Source organism: Pipistrellus kuhlii, unplaced genomic scaffold (genome assembly GCF_014108245.1).
Source record: "Pipistrellus kuhlii isolate mPipKuh1 unplaced genomic scaffold, mPipKuh1.p scaffold_m20_p_59, whole genome shotgun sequence".
Taxonomy (NCBI): domain Eukaryota; kingdom Metazoa; phylum Chordata; class Mammalia; order Chiroptera; family Vespertilionidae; genus Pipistrellus; species Pipistrellus kuhlii.
The window spans coordinates 1835060-1849633 of NW_023425561.1; the positions used below are offsets into that span (position 1 = coordinate 1835060).

Consider the following 14574-nt stretch of genomic DNA (forward strand, 5'->3'; position numbering starts at 1 on the left):
CGGGCGGGCGGGGGCGGGGGACATGTGTGTCCGGAGGGGGGGCATGTGGGCCCGCAGTGGGGGCATGTGTGTCCGGTGGAGGCTGCTCGAGGCCCCGTCCTCTCCAGAACGGCCCGCCCCCTTCCCCGGCGCGCGACCCCTTTGCCGCCCGCGAGGCCCGTGGCGACGGGTGTCCGTTGGGCAGAGCCATGGAGGAAAAGCCTTTCAAAGTAAGAACTCTCCCTGGGCCGCATCCTGCCAGCCCCGACTCATCCACCGCGGCCTGCGGTGCTCCCGCCTCCGCCCCCAGCGCCCACCGGCCCCAGTGGCTGCCCGCCTCTTCCTCCCTCCCGCTCCCCTCTGCGCCCTGGGTGACACCTCTCAACTCCCAGCCGCCTGGCTTTCCTTGTTTTTGTTTCTTTTAATTGATCTTATTGGGGTGATATTGGTTAATGAAAATATATAGGTTTCAGGTGTACACTTTTATAATACATAATCTGTACGCCTGAAATCTACATACTTTTATTAAGTCTCCTGTCACCATTTGTCCCTCCTATACCCTATCTTACCGCCCCCCTCTCCTTCCCCCTCCCCTGTCCCCTCCCAATCACCAGACTGTTCTATGAGTTTTGTTGTTGTTTTTGCTTAATTCTTCACCTTTTCACCCAGCCTTGAACTCTCTCCCCAGAGTTGTCAGTCTGTTCTCTATCTATGAACCTGTTATTATTTTGTTAGTGTATTTGATTAGATTCCACATATGCGTGAAATCATATGGTGCTTGTCTTTCTCTGACTGGCTTATTTCACTTAGCATAATGCTCTCCAGGTCCATCCATGCTGTCGCTAAGGGTAAGATTCCCCCACCTTTTTTAAAAAATATATATATTTTATTGATTTTTATAGAGAGGAAGAGAGAGGGATAGAGTTAGAAACATCGATGAGAGAGAATCATCGATCAGCTGCCTCTTGCACACTCCCTACTGGGGACGTGCCCACAACCAAGGTACATGCCCTTGACCGGAATCGAACCCGGGACCTTTCAGTCCACAGGCGGGTGCTCTATCCATTGAGCCACACCGGTTTCGGCTCCCCCACCTTTTTAATGGCCAAGTAGTATTCCATTGTGTACATGTACCACAGCTCCCCCACTCCATACGTGCTACTTCCAAACCTTGGCTATTGTAAATAACCGTGCAATGAGCATAGAGGCGCATATCTTCTTCCCAATTAGCTCTTGGGTTTATTTGGATATTATCCAATAAGTGGAATTGCTGGGTCATAAGGTAGTTCCATTTCTCATTTTTTTTTTTTAATATTTTACTGGTTTTCTTACAGAGAGGAAGGGAGAGGGATAGAGAGTTAGAAACATTGAGCAGCTGCCTCCCGCACACCGCCCATTGGGGATGTGCCTGCAACCAACGCACATGCCTTTGACTGGAATCGAACCTGGGGACCCCCCCCCCCAAGTCCGCAGGCCAACACTCTATCCACTGAGCCATCCCGTGAGGGCGCGTTTCTCACTTTTTGAAGTAATTCCAGAATGCTTCCCACAGTGGCCTCACCAATCTGCATTCCCACCACCAGGGCACGAGGGCTCCCCCTCCCCACGTCCTCGCCAGCATGCCGGCCCTCGCCGCCTGTCGATTTGTTGATGACAGCCATGCTGACAGGCGTGCTGAGCTCTCCTGGGTGTCTGTGGTCCACAGGCGATGGCCAAGTCTCTGAGCCCCCATGACTCGAGCAAGTCCGGCTCCAAGGGTGACATCCGGAACCTGTGGACCAGGGCCACGCTGTCGCAGCCCCGGCTGAACATCCAGCTGACAGATGTCTATGAGGACCTGGACCCGGAGGACAGCAGCGAAGACTGGAAGGCTGGCCAGTGGTACAAGCAGCCCTCAAGCGATGGGGGCGCCTGGGAGGGATGGAGCGAGAGGACTGCCGAGGCTGGCACCAGGCAGGAGGAACTGGATGCCTACACCTCCGAGGAGCTGGAGCGGAGCCCCCAGAGAGGCGATGTAGAGGGACTTGAGGATTTCGGGAGCAAGATGGGTGAGTGTGGCTTCCGCGGCTGTGGGTGCCCACTGGGCAGGGGGCTGGCCCGCCAAGGCCTCCGTTTCTGTTGGGTGTAAATCATGGGAAGCTGTAGGATCCAAGTTTCTAGAGTTAGCCTGCGCTAATAAACCAGACATTCTTGGAGCGCCCCCTACTGGGCAGGCACCAGGCAAGGTCCCCAGAGGCACGCAGGAAAATGCTCCCAGGCCTGGTCATCAGGCCCAGACCGTGCTTTTAATGGGATCACCAGGAGGGTTGAGAGGAAGGAGTTAATTTCTTGTCGGTGGGTTTTCGAGGGTTGAGGAGGTGCCTTCCTGTTACTTATTCAGTCACTGGTGATGATTTAAAAAAAAAATTTTATTGCTTTTTTATTTTTTACAGAGAGGGAGAGGGAGAAAGTCAGAAACATCAATGAGAGAGAAACATCAATCAGCTGCCTCCTGCACACCCTGTAATGGGGATATGCCTGCAACCAAGGTACATGCCCTTGACTGGAATCGAACCTGGGACCCTTGAATCCGCAGGCCCATGCTCTATCCACTGAGCCAAACGGTTAGGGCATTGGTAATTCTTTTTAAGCGCCTACTTCATGCTGGTCACTTTTGGGTATTTTCCTTTCCCTTCTCCCCCTCCCCCAGCACTTCATCAGATAATTGGAACTGATAGCAATATAATGACAGCTAATTATTTTTTAAAAATGTATTTTATTGATTTTTACAGAGAGGAAGGGAGAGGGATAGAGAATTAGAAACATCTATCAGCTGCCTCCTGTACACCCCCAACTGGGGATGTGTCCACAACCGAGACAGGAATCAAATCTGGGATCCTTCAGTCCTCAGGCTGACGCTTTGTCCGTTGAGCTAGTGTGCCAGGCACTGGGCTGCCCTTGTATGACCGCCTTTAAACTTCATCATCCCCATAAGGGGTTATTCTTTTTATCTTCCTTCTTTTTAAAATATGTTTTTATTGACTTCAGAGAGGAGAGAGAGGGAGAGTGGGATGGAAACACCAATGATGATTGGCTACTTCCTGCATGCCCCCTCCTGGGCATTGAGGCCACAGCCTGGTCATGTGGTAGTTCATGGGTCGACACTCAACCACTGAGCCACAATGGCCAGGCTATTTTTTTCTTTTTAATTATTCATTTGGGGGGGAAAATATTGATGAGAGAGAGAGAGAGAGAGAGAGAGAGAGAGAGAGAGAGAGACTGACTTACTGTTTCATTGGTTGATTCTTGTATGTGCGCTGCCCAGGGATTGAACCCTCAACCTTGGTGTATTGGGATGATGCTCTAACCAATGTACTACCCAGCCAGGGCCAGGGGTTGTTTTTATTGCCCCATTTTACAGATGAAGACCCTGCAGGTCAGAAAGCTTTGGTCACTGGCTTGAAGTGTCACACAGTGGGGCCGTCAGAACCAGGACCTTGGTGGGAGAGAGAATGAAGCCCAGGGCTGGAAACCACTGTCCCCACGCTGCTTCCTGCTGAGGTGGCACCGGGAGCTGCTCTCGGAGGACCACTGTCCATGCCGGGTGTCAGCCTGCACATCTCCTCCGTCCCAGAAAGACCCAGCGGCCTGTCGGTGACTGCGGCCTCTCTTCTCTCCTCCCAGATTTCGATGCCTCCGTGTCATCAGTCAACATCATGAAGCACACACACCACCGAGCCTACTGGAGGGAGCAGCAGAACAGGGTGGGAGGCACCCAGGGAGACTGGGGGTTTTGGTGGGGTGGGGGGTGAGGGGTGAGGGATGAAGGCAGCGGGTGGTCTGTAGGGTGGGGGGCAGACAGATTGGTTGGGCATCTTGGGCTGCAGGCAGCAGGTGGGGCATTTCAGCTGTGGGCAGAGCTGGGGTCCCTTGGGCATGGAGCCTCTTGCTGCCCCTTCAGATGCCGCTGCCCCTGCTGGAACTCATGGAGAATGAAGTCCTGGAAATCCTCACCAAAGCCCTCCGGAGTGAGTCCTCCCGCCCCCGGCCCCCGCCCCAGCCCAAGCTCCCATGAGACCTTGGGGGATTTTGCAGGGTTTGAGTCCCTGGCAGTGGGATTTCGGGATGTGACTGCCCTGTCAGATTCTCTTACTACTCACAAATATCATAAGAGCCCCACAGAAAGTAGAGTTGGGGGACAGGACAAGGGAGACCGATGGGGAAACCATGGGCAAAGGTTAGGGGCTGGGCTCGTTTCAGCGCAGGCCCCCTCCAGCTGGCGGCTTTTCTAAGGCGATTTCTCCGACCGCCCAGGGCGATGACAGCCTCTGGTGGCCTTGGCCCTCCCCCGGGTAATGTGAGGAGCCTCTGGACAGTAGGTTATTTGGGGTAAACCTTCACTGGTTTGCCCTGGTTGTGATGTGAGGGGTAGGGGCTGGCTAATGGCAAATGCTGAGTGCCCCAGAAGGTGTCCAAAAAGCTTCCGCTGTCCAAGATCAGGCCCGCAACATTTTCTTTCATCTTGCTCCCATTCATCCTCCACCTCCATATCCAGTCCCGCTTCGCACCCCCGGCCCCCAATCTGTTTGGGGCGCAGGACTTGAAACAAAACCGACAGGGCCCGGCACCTTGGAGATCCAAAGTTCCCTTAGAGCTCCAGTCCACCAAATCACCGGTCCTCCCTTCCTCCCATCGCCCTCGTGGCACCTGCTGCGGGTGAGGCCCCTGTGACTGCCCTGAGCGGAGCTCCCTCCTCCAGCCTACCAGTCGGAGATCGGCAGGGACCACTTCCTGACCAAGCAGCTGCAGCGGTACATCGAGGGTCTCCGGAAGCGGCGGAACCGGAGGCTGCACGTCTCCGCGCACTGAGCGTGGCCCCCAGTTCCAGCCCTGCCCGCGCCCCGCCCGGGGACCCAAACCCGGCCCTCTCCGTGTGGAATTTGAACCCTAGAGAAATAAAATAGACCCTGTGCGAGGTCTGTGAGTCAGTGCGTGGCTGTCTGCGTGAGGCGGACGCACGTGGCCCCGCCTTTCCCGTGACCTTCACTCGGTCACCGCAGTGACCTTGAGCGCGTTCTCCGTTGGGGCCATACCAGCTCCGCCTTCCCCGGGACTCGGCATCCAGGACTTCTTGCATGTGGTCGATCTGCTTTTCTCACCCCGGATTCCGCAGGTTTGAGGGGGTCCCGGGCCTTTGGTCCAGGGGCCCCGACGGTGTTCCCTGGTTGGGGGGGGAATGGAAAAAGGGAAAGCACTCGCCTTCCCGGGCACGCTGGCCCCGCCCCTCATGCATATGCAGATATGGCCGCTCCGCTAGTCGGGCCTCATTTACATGCGCCGTGGTCTCTCGGGGCGCCGTCGCCCACTCCTCTCGCGCACGGCGCGCCCCGCCTCCTCCGTCTCGTTTCGTGAAGGCGTTCTTGCCCCGCCCCCGTCCCGAGCCACTTCGCGTCGTCCCCGGTCACGCCCCCCGCGGGGCCCGGACGCGAGTGCGCCGCCGTGGCTGGCGGCCACGGGGCGGGGCGTCCGCGGGAGCCGCCCGCTGGCTCCGCCGGCGCTGCCGGACTCGCCCGGCGCCGGCGCCGCCTCCCCCGGTCTGATTAGCATAGGGCGCCGGCCCCGCCCCCTGTTTTGCATGGCGGCCCCGCCCCCGCTGTCAGCTGGAGGAGCGGAGTAGGAAGCGGCCGCGATGTCCTTTTGTGTCCTACAAGCCGCCGGCGGCGCCGCCGAGTGAGGGGACGCGGCGCGGCGGGGCGGCGCGGCCCGCGGAGGCGGCGGAGGAGGCGCCCGCGGCCCCCGGCTCACCCGGCGCTCCGGCCCGCTCGGCCCCCATGCCCGCCCGGCCGCCCAGCCGGAGCCCCAGGTCCGGGCGGAGGGGCCAGCGCTGGGGAGGTGGGCGGGAGGGGGCGGGGGCCATGTGCGAGGCGGGAGGCGATTTCATAGGGAGGCGGGCGGGGGGCGGGCTCCGGGCGGGGTCCGGCCCGGGTCTGGGCTGGGACCCGGTGGAGAGCCAGCCGAGCCCGGGGTCCGGGCGGGACCTGCCGTCCAGGCTCGGGGTGCTGCCTGGGGCAGGGCCGGCTGGGCTCCGGCTCCAGCCCTCAGCCAGGGCGGGCTGGGGCCTCGGGTCCCGTCCCGGGCAGGGCTCAGTGCGGCCCGGAGCGTGCCCAAGTCCCAGGGGCGGGCCGGGCGGAAGATGGGGAGGGCTCCCTGTCGGGGAAGGGGCTCTGAAGACCACGTGGGGGCGCTCGTAGGGGCCGTGGGCCACCCTCCTCTCTGGGTCAAAGGTCATCGCACAGGCCGGGGAGAACTTCCTCCTCCCTGGCACTGCCCACTTACTTCCTGATAACCTGATCGAGGGCCCGGCGGGCAGCGGGCGGAGGGGGAGGGGAGGGGAACGCTGCAACTTTAGGCAACTTCCCATAGGTGTGCAGGGGTGGGGGGCGGGGCGCCCCAGGAGGAGGGCTCTGCGGCAGCGGCAGCGGAGTGGACGAGTGGACGTGCCGGCGGGTGGGGTGTGGGGGGATGTGCAAGGAGGCGGAGCCTGCCCGTTGGTGCGCCTTGGAGTGGGCTTGCTGGGACAGGAGGGGGCAGTGTCAGGTGTGAAAGATCTGGATGTGTTCCCACGAGGGGCTGTGCCTGCGAGTGCGGGGGCCAGGAGGGCGTGGGAGTGAGCGTGTCAGGGTGAGTGTGTGGTTATGATTTTGCTGATGAGCCATGCACTTGGGAGGAAGGAGTGAGCGTGAATGGGAACGGGGCTGGGGAAGGGCCATGCTGAATGGGCAGGTGAGGACGGCTGTCCGCCCGGGTGAGTGAGAGTGGGTGAGGGTGTGAACACACGCCTGTGAGCACATCCACCTGCCCTGGGCTTGTGTACCCCCCTCCCCCGCCTCTGTGCTCTTGGGGATACACTGGGGAGAGGGAGAGGGAGGTCCCTGTCTGGAGAAATTTGAGAGGGTATCCCATTTCTAGTTGAGGATTCCGGATGGAGCTGAAGGTCGCCTGGGGCCAAGGTTACCCTGCTCCCTGGCCTGGGCAGGAGTAAGGGGTTTCTAAGTCTCTTGCAGGTTCCTAAATGGGACCAACTTGCTGTCAGTTACTGGCCCTGGAGGCTCTGGAGACTATTCCCATGGCAACAAGGGAGGGGGGGGGCTTTCCATGGGCAGCCCTTCCTTGGACTCTGTACCTCCTCCTTCCCCCTCACTGATACTGGCAGCCTGGCCCCAGGCCTGGGGTTGGGCAACCAGGGTGGCAGGGTGTCTCCACCCCCCACCCAGCACCTCCCTGCGCCCTGACAGGCTTCTCCCCGCAGGTGACCAGCGCCATGTCCAGCCAGGTGGTGGGCATTGAGCCTCTCTACATCAAGGCAGAGCCAGCCAGCCCCGACAGCCCAAAGGGTTCCTCGGAGACCGAGCCCGAGCCCCCGGTGGCCCTGGCCCCTGGCCCAGCTCCCACGCGCCACCTGCCAGGCCACAAGGAAGAGGAGGATGGGGAGGGGGCTGGGCCCGGCGAGCAGGGCGGCGGGAAGCTGGTGCTCAGCTCCCTGCCTAAACGCCTGTGCCTGGTCTGTGGAGACGTGGCCTCGGGCTACCACTATGGTGTGGCATCCTGCGAGGCCTGCAAAGCTTTCTTCAAGAGGACCATCCAGGGTGAGCCCCTATCCCCACCTCTGTGCCCTTTGCCCGCGGGGCCTGGCACCACCCAATCGGTGCACCGCTGAGTGGCACTAGACCCCCCCCCCCCCCCCAGACCACCACTTGGGGTTGGCAGTCCGGTCCTCGCAGCTCTCTTACCTCCGAGGAATGCTCTTCCCCTTAAAAGTGAAACAGCCAGCAGGATGTGTTGGTAGATTGGATGTGGGATGTGCGAGCACTCGGGATGTCTTCCTGGGTGTGACAGGCCCGGCACCGTCTGAACAGCTCGAGACAGCCTCTGCCTGCTCCTCAGCTTTGTTCTTGCTCCTGGCAGCTCCTGGCTTCTCGCTAGCGTAAAACACTCCCACTGCCTCCCCCAAAATAGCGTCAGCACAGGTTTTTATGGCTGAGAGGGGCTACATCCTATGTCAGAACCTAACTTTAAAAAGACTGGTAGGCCCCCTGCTGATAGCACTCAGGGGGCTTCTCTCGCTCAGGAAAGCATATCAAAATAGGAGCGAGGCGGTGGTGTCATAAGCAGCACTCGGGATGTGCCTGTTCCTTATGCTTTCATGTAAAGCTCTGGTTGCTTTGGGGCTGGAACATGTATAATTTCTGAGAACGTTTCCTGAGTACATTCATGACCTGGTACCCCCACAGCAACCTGCAAGGTGCCACCAATATTATAACTGAGGCCCAGTGAGGGTTTTAGATTATTTTAGATTGTCCAAGTCCTAAAGGTAGAAAATGGCAGAACTAGGATTTGAACTTGGGTCAATTCAGGTCCAGAGTCGAGCTCTTACATGCCAGACTGCTGCCTCTGCTTATTACTAATAACTGAACCTTGGACAGGTGCCTCACGAATGATTGTGACACATGAGCCATTTTGACTTTGCCGTTGCCAACACCCATGGGTGTAAAACCTCAGTGCCCCCTCTGTCTCTGGAGCCCAGGAGCCAACAGGTTCAGATCCAGGTGTCTCCTGACACCCTGGGACCCTTCCTTTGCTGCTGACTCAGTGGACAAATATTTATTGAGCACTAGCCATAAGTAACCACCTACTGATATCTAGGTGTTAGGAACCATGCTGCACGTGGGACCTCAATTACCCCCTCCTCACAACTCACCTTCATAAGAAGTGCTGTTTCTACCACCCAGTTTTACAAATGAGAAAACTGAGGGTTCGCGGGCTTGTGGGACTGGTTCAAGGTCACACAGTTGGTGAATGAAAGTGCCAGGATAGGCCCCAAGGCAGCCGCCAGAGCTCGACAGACCTGTGCTTTGCCGCCCTGGTCACTGTTCCAGACACGGGGGCTAAGGCGGGACGGCGGGTCCTCAGACACTCCTCCTCCTAGCAGAGGGAGAGGAAATGCTGCCTCGCGCACGGCTGTTACAGCACAGCTGTGTAAGGGCTGGGAGCGAGCAGCAGGGCGAGGACCGAGGAACCTGGCTGGGTCCGGAGCTCTGAGGGCTTCCTGGAGGGGGTGTCTTGAGCTGAGAGCGGAGGTGTGGGTAGGGTGTAGGAGGAACGTGTGAAGGGCATGTTGGCTGGTGTGTCATTCAGGCCCTGAAGCAGTCCTGCCAGGCTGGGTCATGCGCCAGCTAGGAGCGCCCACCAAGTGCCATGCCCCCCTGGAGCCCATGCTAAAGTCCGGAGACAGATGATAACGAAGATAGATATGGACACAGGTGGCATATCTGATGGTGCGGAGAGCTGATGAGAAACTCCCCACAGAGGGCCGTGTGGCATCCTCATCCCCCCTCCCCTGGCAGGGTGGCCAGGGAAGGCCCCCTGAGGTGACCACAGGAGAGCCTGATGGAAAGGGAGCTGTGGCCTGAGTTAGGGGCCTGGAGCCAGAGCAGAGCACAAGGAGGAAGCGATCAGAGGGCTGAGAGCAGGGGTGCAGACCTCACTGGGCTTTTACTCTGAGAAGGGGAGTCACTGGCGGGATGGAGCATGGGAGGGGCAGGACCTAAAGTAGGTTTAATCAGGTGCCTCAGGCAAGGGCAGAGCAGGAGGCCATATTGGGAGGCAGAGCCCCCCAGGATCAGCTGACGGGTTGGATTTGGGGCGGAGACAGAATGAGAGATGCCGCCTGCGTGTCTGCGTGAGCAGCTGATGGGTGGAGTTGCGGTTTTGGAGGGGTGCATCATGGGCTGCCTTTCGGACGGGTTAGCTTTGTGCAGTCTTCTACAAATCTATTTTTTAAATATATTTTATTGATTTTTTACAGAGAGGAAGAGAGGGAGAGAGAGTTAGAAACATTGTGAGAGAGAAACATAGATCAGCTGCCTCCTGCACACCCCCCACTGGGGATGTGCCTGCAACCAAGCAACATGCCCTTGACCGGAATCAAACCTGGGACCCTTCAGTCCACAGGCCGACACTCTATCCACTGAGCCAAACCGGTTTCATCTGTGCGGCCTTCTAGACAGACATGCGAGATGTGGAGGAGGCAGAGGGATGAGTAGTCCAGGCAGGTCTAGGCAGGAGATACAGATTTGAAAGCCCACGACTTAGGGACGATCAGCATGGGGATGAGTCAGAGGAGACGGGTCTGAGGGCAGCCCTGAGGCTCTCCAATGGAAGGAGCACAGGGGACGCACAGAGCCCACCAAGGGGCCAGTGAGTGGCATGGAAACCAGGAGGGTGTCCTAAAAGCAAAAGAAAAGTGCCTCGGAGTTCCTAGGAGTCGGTGTTAGACACCCTGGAGGCCATGGAAGGTGAAGATGAGAAGTGCGCAGTAGAGGGAGAGGCCATGTGACCCTGGAAGAGAGCAGACGAGGGCAGGAGACCAGAGACGTGGCTTGACAAGAGGCATATGCAGCCTGACTCCCCTGGTCTCAGCCCTTTTGCCCGGACAGGGGCCCCCAGCCCAGCAGCCATTCCCCTCACTGCCCCCGGCTTCCCCGCCCCACTCACAGCACTCCTGCTCTCCCCAGACCCGTGCCTGCCCGGGGAGTCAGGGCTGTCCTGTCTGCTGGGCCTCTGGGCCCTGGGAGGCCGCCACTGGAGCCCTGCCTCTTCCTGGCAGGGAGCATCGAGTACAGCTGTCCGGCGTCCAATGAGTGCGAGATCACCAAGCGGAGACGCAAGGCCTGCCAGGCCTGTCGCTTCACCAAGTGCCTGCGGGTGGGCATGCTCAAAGAGGGTGAGTACTGGGCAGGAGCCTTGGCAAGGGCTGGGGGGCTGGGCGCCTGGGGCTGGAGGGGGTTAAAGCCTGAGACGAGGTGGTGGAATGGATCGGGCAGGAGGGCTATGGAGAGCAAGCCGCCCCCAGCCTCTAGGACACAGCCCTGTCCTGCACTTCAAGGGGTACGTCTGGACCGCGTCCGGGGTGGGCGGCAGAAGTACAAGCGGCGACCAGAGGTGGACCCCCTGCCCTTCCCAGGACCCTTCCCGGCCGGCCCCCTGGCAGTAGCTGGAGGCCCTCGGAAGACGGGTGAGTCTGTGGCTCCTTGGAGCTCTAGGGTTGCGATTGCGCTAGGACGCCAGAGGCCTGTCTGGTGTGGTTCTCTGAGGACAGGAGTTATTTTGGGCACCGGGACCCGTTTTCCCTTCATCTATTCACTTATCCGTTTTCCCCAAAAAGCATTCGTGAAAAGACCTTTGTCGGTCTGTCCTGAGTAGTACAGCTGGGAACAGGGAGAGGTTTGCTAACACTCGGAACCTGTTCGCACAGACTGCCCTCCCCCGGGAGTTAGGCAGCGCCCCTCCTGGAGACAGGGGTCTGAGCAGTGGCTGGAGGATGGCCTCCGGGGGACTGACTCTAGGAGATGTTTGCTCCAAAGGGCCTGCAAGGTGATGAATTCCAGTGCCTCTCCCAACTGTCACTGCAGCCCCAGTGAACGCACTGGTGTCCCACCTGCTGGTGGTCGAGCCCGAGAAGCTGTATGCCATGCCCGACCCAGCGGGCCCTGACGGACACCTCCCGGCCGTGGCGACCCTCTGTGACCTCTTTGACCGAGAGATTGTGGTCACCATCAGCTGGGCCAAGAGCATCCCAGGTAAAGGACCAGGTGACGCGGGCTCCCCCGGGTAGGCCAGCCAGGCCTGGCGCCGGTGCCTGCTCAGCCCGGTGTGTTCCCGTGGCCTCCAGGCTTCTCGTCGCTGTCACTGTCGGACCAGATGTCAGTGCTGCAGAGCGTGTGGATGGAGGTACTGGTGCTGGGTGTGGCCCAGCGCTCACTGCCGCTGCAGGACGAGCTGGCCTTCGCCGAGGACCTGGTCCTGGATGAAGAGGGGGCACGAGCAGCTGGCCTGGGGGAACTCGGGGCTGCCCTGCTGCAGCTAGTGCGGCGGCTGCAGGCCCTGCGGCTGGAGCGGGAGGAGTACGTCCTGCTGAAGGCCCTGGCCCTTGCCAACTCAGGTGAGCCCGGGTAGGTGCTGACAAGTCTCCAGGAGGCCCTCCCTAGCTCTCACGGTGGCGCAGTCCCGTTTTGCAGACAAGGAAACAGGCGCAGGGAAGAACAGCCGCTTGCTGCAAGCCACAAAGGCAAGCGCAGGCCCAGGAACTGCACCTGGGACTTTGAACCCTAGTGCCGTGCTCACTGGAAAGGCGAACCACTCAGTGGGAGGGGAGGCGGGGAGGACAAGAGGGCACCCTAGTTGAGAAAGGGTGGGCCCTGGCTCATGGGCACAAGCAGTGAGTGTTGCCTCAGACAACCAACAAGTCTGTGTCCGGCTCCTATGTAGGCTCCATCCCTCAGCGCCCAGGCACATGCGGGCTCTCTCCTCCCCGGAGATGGTCCCTGTCAAAGCTCTCTCCCCACTCCTTGCAGACTCTGTGCACATCGAAGATGCGGAGGCTGTGGAGCAGCTGCGAGAAGCTCTCCATGAGGCCCTGCTGGAGTATGAAGCAGGCCGGGCGGGCCCCGGAGGGGGTGCTGAGAGGCGGCGGGCAGGCAGGCTGCTGCTTACACTACCACTCCTTCGCCAGACAGCGGGCAAAGTGCTGGCCCATTTCTATGGGGTGAAGCTGGAGGGCAAGGTGCCCATGCACAAGTTGTTCTTGGAGATGCTTGAGGCCATGATGGACTGAGGCAAGGGGTGGGCATGGGTGGGGGTGCTGGCAGGACCCGCCCAGCATGGGGCCAGCCCCAAGGGGGCAGAGCTGGGGTCGGCAGTGCCAAGCCTGCTGGCAGGGCCAAGGCAATACCATCAGTCCCTGGGAGCAGGCCCTATGCCCTCCCCTCCCCCTCCTTCGGGGGTTAGAAGCTGGGAACGTGTGTGCCCAGTCTCTGGGCACAGTGCTGCCCCTTGCAAGCCATAAGGTGCCCCCAGAGTGCAGGGGGTGCTGTGGAAGCCATAGGAGGCTGCAGGGGATGTGTAGGGGAGGGGGGCAGAAGCCTGATCTCAGGGAGGGAAGGGAGTGGAGGCCAGTCTCCCAGTGGGTGATGCTTTTGCTGCTGCTTAATCCGACCCCCTCTCCAGAGCAGAGGGGAATTTGGAGAGCAAAAGCCCCTGTCCCCTTGGCTCCTCTCATTATTTGCATTGGGCATTCTGCCCCTCCACCCCTTGAAGCAATAACTCCAAGCAGGCTCCAGCCCCTGGACCCCTGGGGTGGCCAGGATCCCCCATCAGCTCCCACCCAGGCTCCTCAGGGGGTAGGGAGAGCACTGCCTCTATGCCCTGCAGAGCAATAACACTATATTTATTTTTGGGTTTGGCCAGGGAGGCGCAGGGACATGGGGCAAGCCAGGGCCCAGAGCCTGTGGCTGTACAGAGACTCTATTTTAATGTATATTTGTTGCAAAGAGAAACCGCTTTTGGTTTTGAACCTTTAATGAGAAAAACATATATATCGAGCTCAAGAACACTGTGTGGCGTGTCACTGGGTCAAGAGCTGGGAATACACGTGACAAAACTAACCAACAGGAAATACATAAACACACACACATGGTCACAGTATGAAAAACGAGTGCCTGGCGCGATTACGTCTCGGTTTCCTCCTCGTTCAGCAGCATGTTGGGGATTCCGCGGGTGATGGGGAACACACGTCCAGACTCTGGGCACTGCAGGGTGCCCTCCACCACCTCCACCTGCGGGGAAGTGGGGAAGACCTGAGCACTGGCGGCCTCGGGGTATGGCTGTGTAGCCAGGAAGCAAGTGGCAGCCCAGGCTCACCTCCAGCAGCACGTGGTGCATCTTCCTCAGAAACGTCTCATCTTGCTCATACCCCTGAATGGGCCCTTTGGGCACCTCAGCCAGACGCAACTGTGGGCAAGAGACCTAAATTATCCCTGGGCATCCCCAACCCGGGCCAGGAGCAAAGGGGCTGGGTGCCCACGGGCGGGGGCAGGGTCCTCACGTGATCGGCCGCCTCCAAAAGCGCCGCCCACTCCACTTTCGGTATCATACGAGCCACGAAGTCCGGGTTGAACTCCACCGGGATGACGCGGACCTCCGTAGCCTGCAGGGCGGAAAGGTTCGGCTGGGCAGGGATCGGAGCCTGGTTTCCCTCTCCTTCCCGGGAAACAGGCGCCCGAGCGGCCCCTGCGCTGTACCTGGAGACGCAGCGGGAATCCACGGGGTCCCACCCCTCGCACGTGCGAGCTCAGCAAATTGTGGGTGAGCAGCTTCATGTCGCCGCAACTCTCTTTTCCCCTCCGGCCGGAACCGGAAGGAGGCAGGCACTCCACTGCGTCACTTCCGGGTCCCTCTGTGCATCAACTTCCGGGGCCGCCCCGCGCTCTATCCTATCGCCGGGCCGGGAGGAGCTGAAGCGGCCGAAGCTGCTGGAACTTCTGGTGCTCGCGGGAGCGCAGGTCCTGCCGAGGCTTCCTCGCGTCACGCGTGGCTACCGGGAGCATCCCGGCGGAGGCTGTCTCGGGGCAGGCCCGGGGGCTGTGCCCGAGCCAGACCTCCCCTCGCTGAGGTCCTGTGCAGGGCGGGCTGTACGAAGGGAAGTCGCAGTGCCGGGGCCTCGGTTGAGTGCGAAATGAGCGTGTTTTACTCCACGCAGGCGCCCGGAACCGGCGTCTC

At 59.9% G+C, this 14574-nt stretch overlaps 3 protein-coding genes and 1 long non-coding RNA gene across 6 annotated transcripts; 2 read left to right on the forward strand and 2 right to left on the reverse strand.

The window, feature by feature from the left end:
- The first annotated feature begins 8 nt into the window (after window positions 1–8).
- On the forward strand, window positions 9–4967 carry CATSPERZ (catsper channel auxiliary subunit zeta). Of its 2 annotated transcripts, none has more exons than XM_036417371.2 (5): window positions 9–209; window positions 1685–2027; window positions 3643–3722; window positions 3920–3986; window positions 4718–4967. In XM_036417371.2, exons 1-5 carry the CDS (start codon window positions 189–191, stop codon window positions 4825–4827), a joined length of 621 nt encoding a protein of 206 aa, XP_036273264.1. In that variant the 5' UTR covers window positions 9–188; the 3' UTR covers window positions 4828–4967. The 2 variants fall into 2 exon arrangements, with proteins under 2 accessions (XP_036273264.1, XP_045430049.1); XM_045574093.1 differs by having other exon boundaries at window positions 4514–4865.
- On the reverse strand, window positions 1020–9882 carry LOC123651475. The gene is made up of 3 exons (XR_006740217.1): window positions 9504–9882; window positions 7710–7711; window positions 1020–1064 (listed from the first exon to the last, which is right to left on the reverse strand). It is a non-coding gene; the product is annotated as an uncharacterized LOC123651475 (long non-coding RNA).
- ESRRA (estrogen related receptor alpha) lies at window positions 5007–13406 on the forward strand. 2 transcript variants are annotated; one of them, XM_036417348.2, is made up of 7 exons: window positions 5007–5131; window positions 7268–7604; window positions 10625–10741; window positions 10904–11032; window positions 11430–11597; window positions 11690–11959; window positions 12372–13406. In XM_036417348.2, the coding sequence occupies exons 2-7, from the start codon at window positions 7280–7282 to the stop codon at window positions 12629–12631; spliced, it is 1269 nt and encodes a 422-aa protein (XP_036273241.1). In that variant the 5' UTR covers window positions 5007–5131; window positions 7268–7279; the 3' UTR covers window positions 12632–13406. The 2 variants fall into 2 exon arrangements, with proteins under 2 accessions (XP_036273241.1, XP_036273240.1); XM_036417347.2 differs by lacking the exon at window positions 5007–5131 and adding an exon at window positions 5610–5821.
- TRMT112 (tRNA methyltransferase activator subunit 11-2) lies at window positions 13357–14570 on the reverse strand. Its single transcript, XM_036417372.2, has 4 exons — window positions 14097–14570; window positions 13901–14002; window positions 13717–13806; window positions 13357–13631 (listed from the first exon to the last, which is right to left on the reverse strand). The coding sequence occupies exons 1-4, from the start codon at window positions 14172–14174 to the stop codon at window positions 13524–13526; spliced, it is 378 nt and encodes a 125-aa protein (XP_036273265.1). The 5' UTR covers window positions 14175–14570; the 3' UTR covers window positions 13357–13523.
- Window positions 14571–14574: the final 4 nt, after the last annotated feature.

Coding starts and splice junctions, on each gene's coding strand:
- ESRRA (XM_036417348.2), top strand. CDS start 7,280: ATGTCCAGCCAGGTGGTGGGCATTGAGCCTCTCTACATCAAGGCAGAG. Junction 10,742..10,903: donor GGTGGGCATGCTCAAAGAGG/GTGAGTACTGGG, acceptor CTGCACTTCAAG/GGGTACGTCTGGACCGCGTC. Junction 11,960..12,371: donor CCTGGCCCTTGCCAACTCAG/GTGAGCCCGGGT, acceptor CACTCCTTGCAG/ACTCTGTGCACATCGAAGAT.
- CATSPERZ (XM_045574093.1), top strand. CDS start 189: ATGGAGGAAAAGCCTTTCAAA. Junction 210..1,684: donor TGGAGGAAAAGCCTTTCAAA/GTAAGAACTCTC, acceptor TGTGGTCCACAG/GCGATGGCCAAGTCTCTGAG. Junction 2,028..3,642: donor GGATTTCGGGAGCAAGATGG/GTGAGTGTGGCT, acceptor CTCTCCTCCCAG/ATTTCGATGCCTCCGTGTCA.
- TRMT112 (XM_036417372.2), bottom strand. CDS start 14,174: ATGAAGCTGCTCACCCACAATTTGCTGAGCTCGCACGTGCGAGGGGTG. Junction 14,003..14,096: donor GATTCCCGCTGCGTCTCCAG/GTACAGCGCAGG, acceptor TCCGCCCTGCAG/GCTACGGAGGTCCGCGTCAT. Junction 13,632..13,716: donor TGCACCACGTGCTGCTGGAG/GTGAGCCTGGGC, acceptor ACTTCCCCGCAG/GTGGAGGTGGTGGAGGGCAC.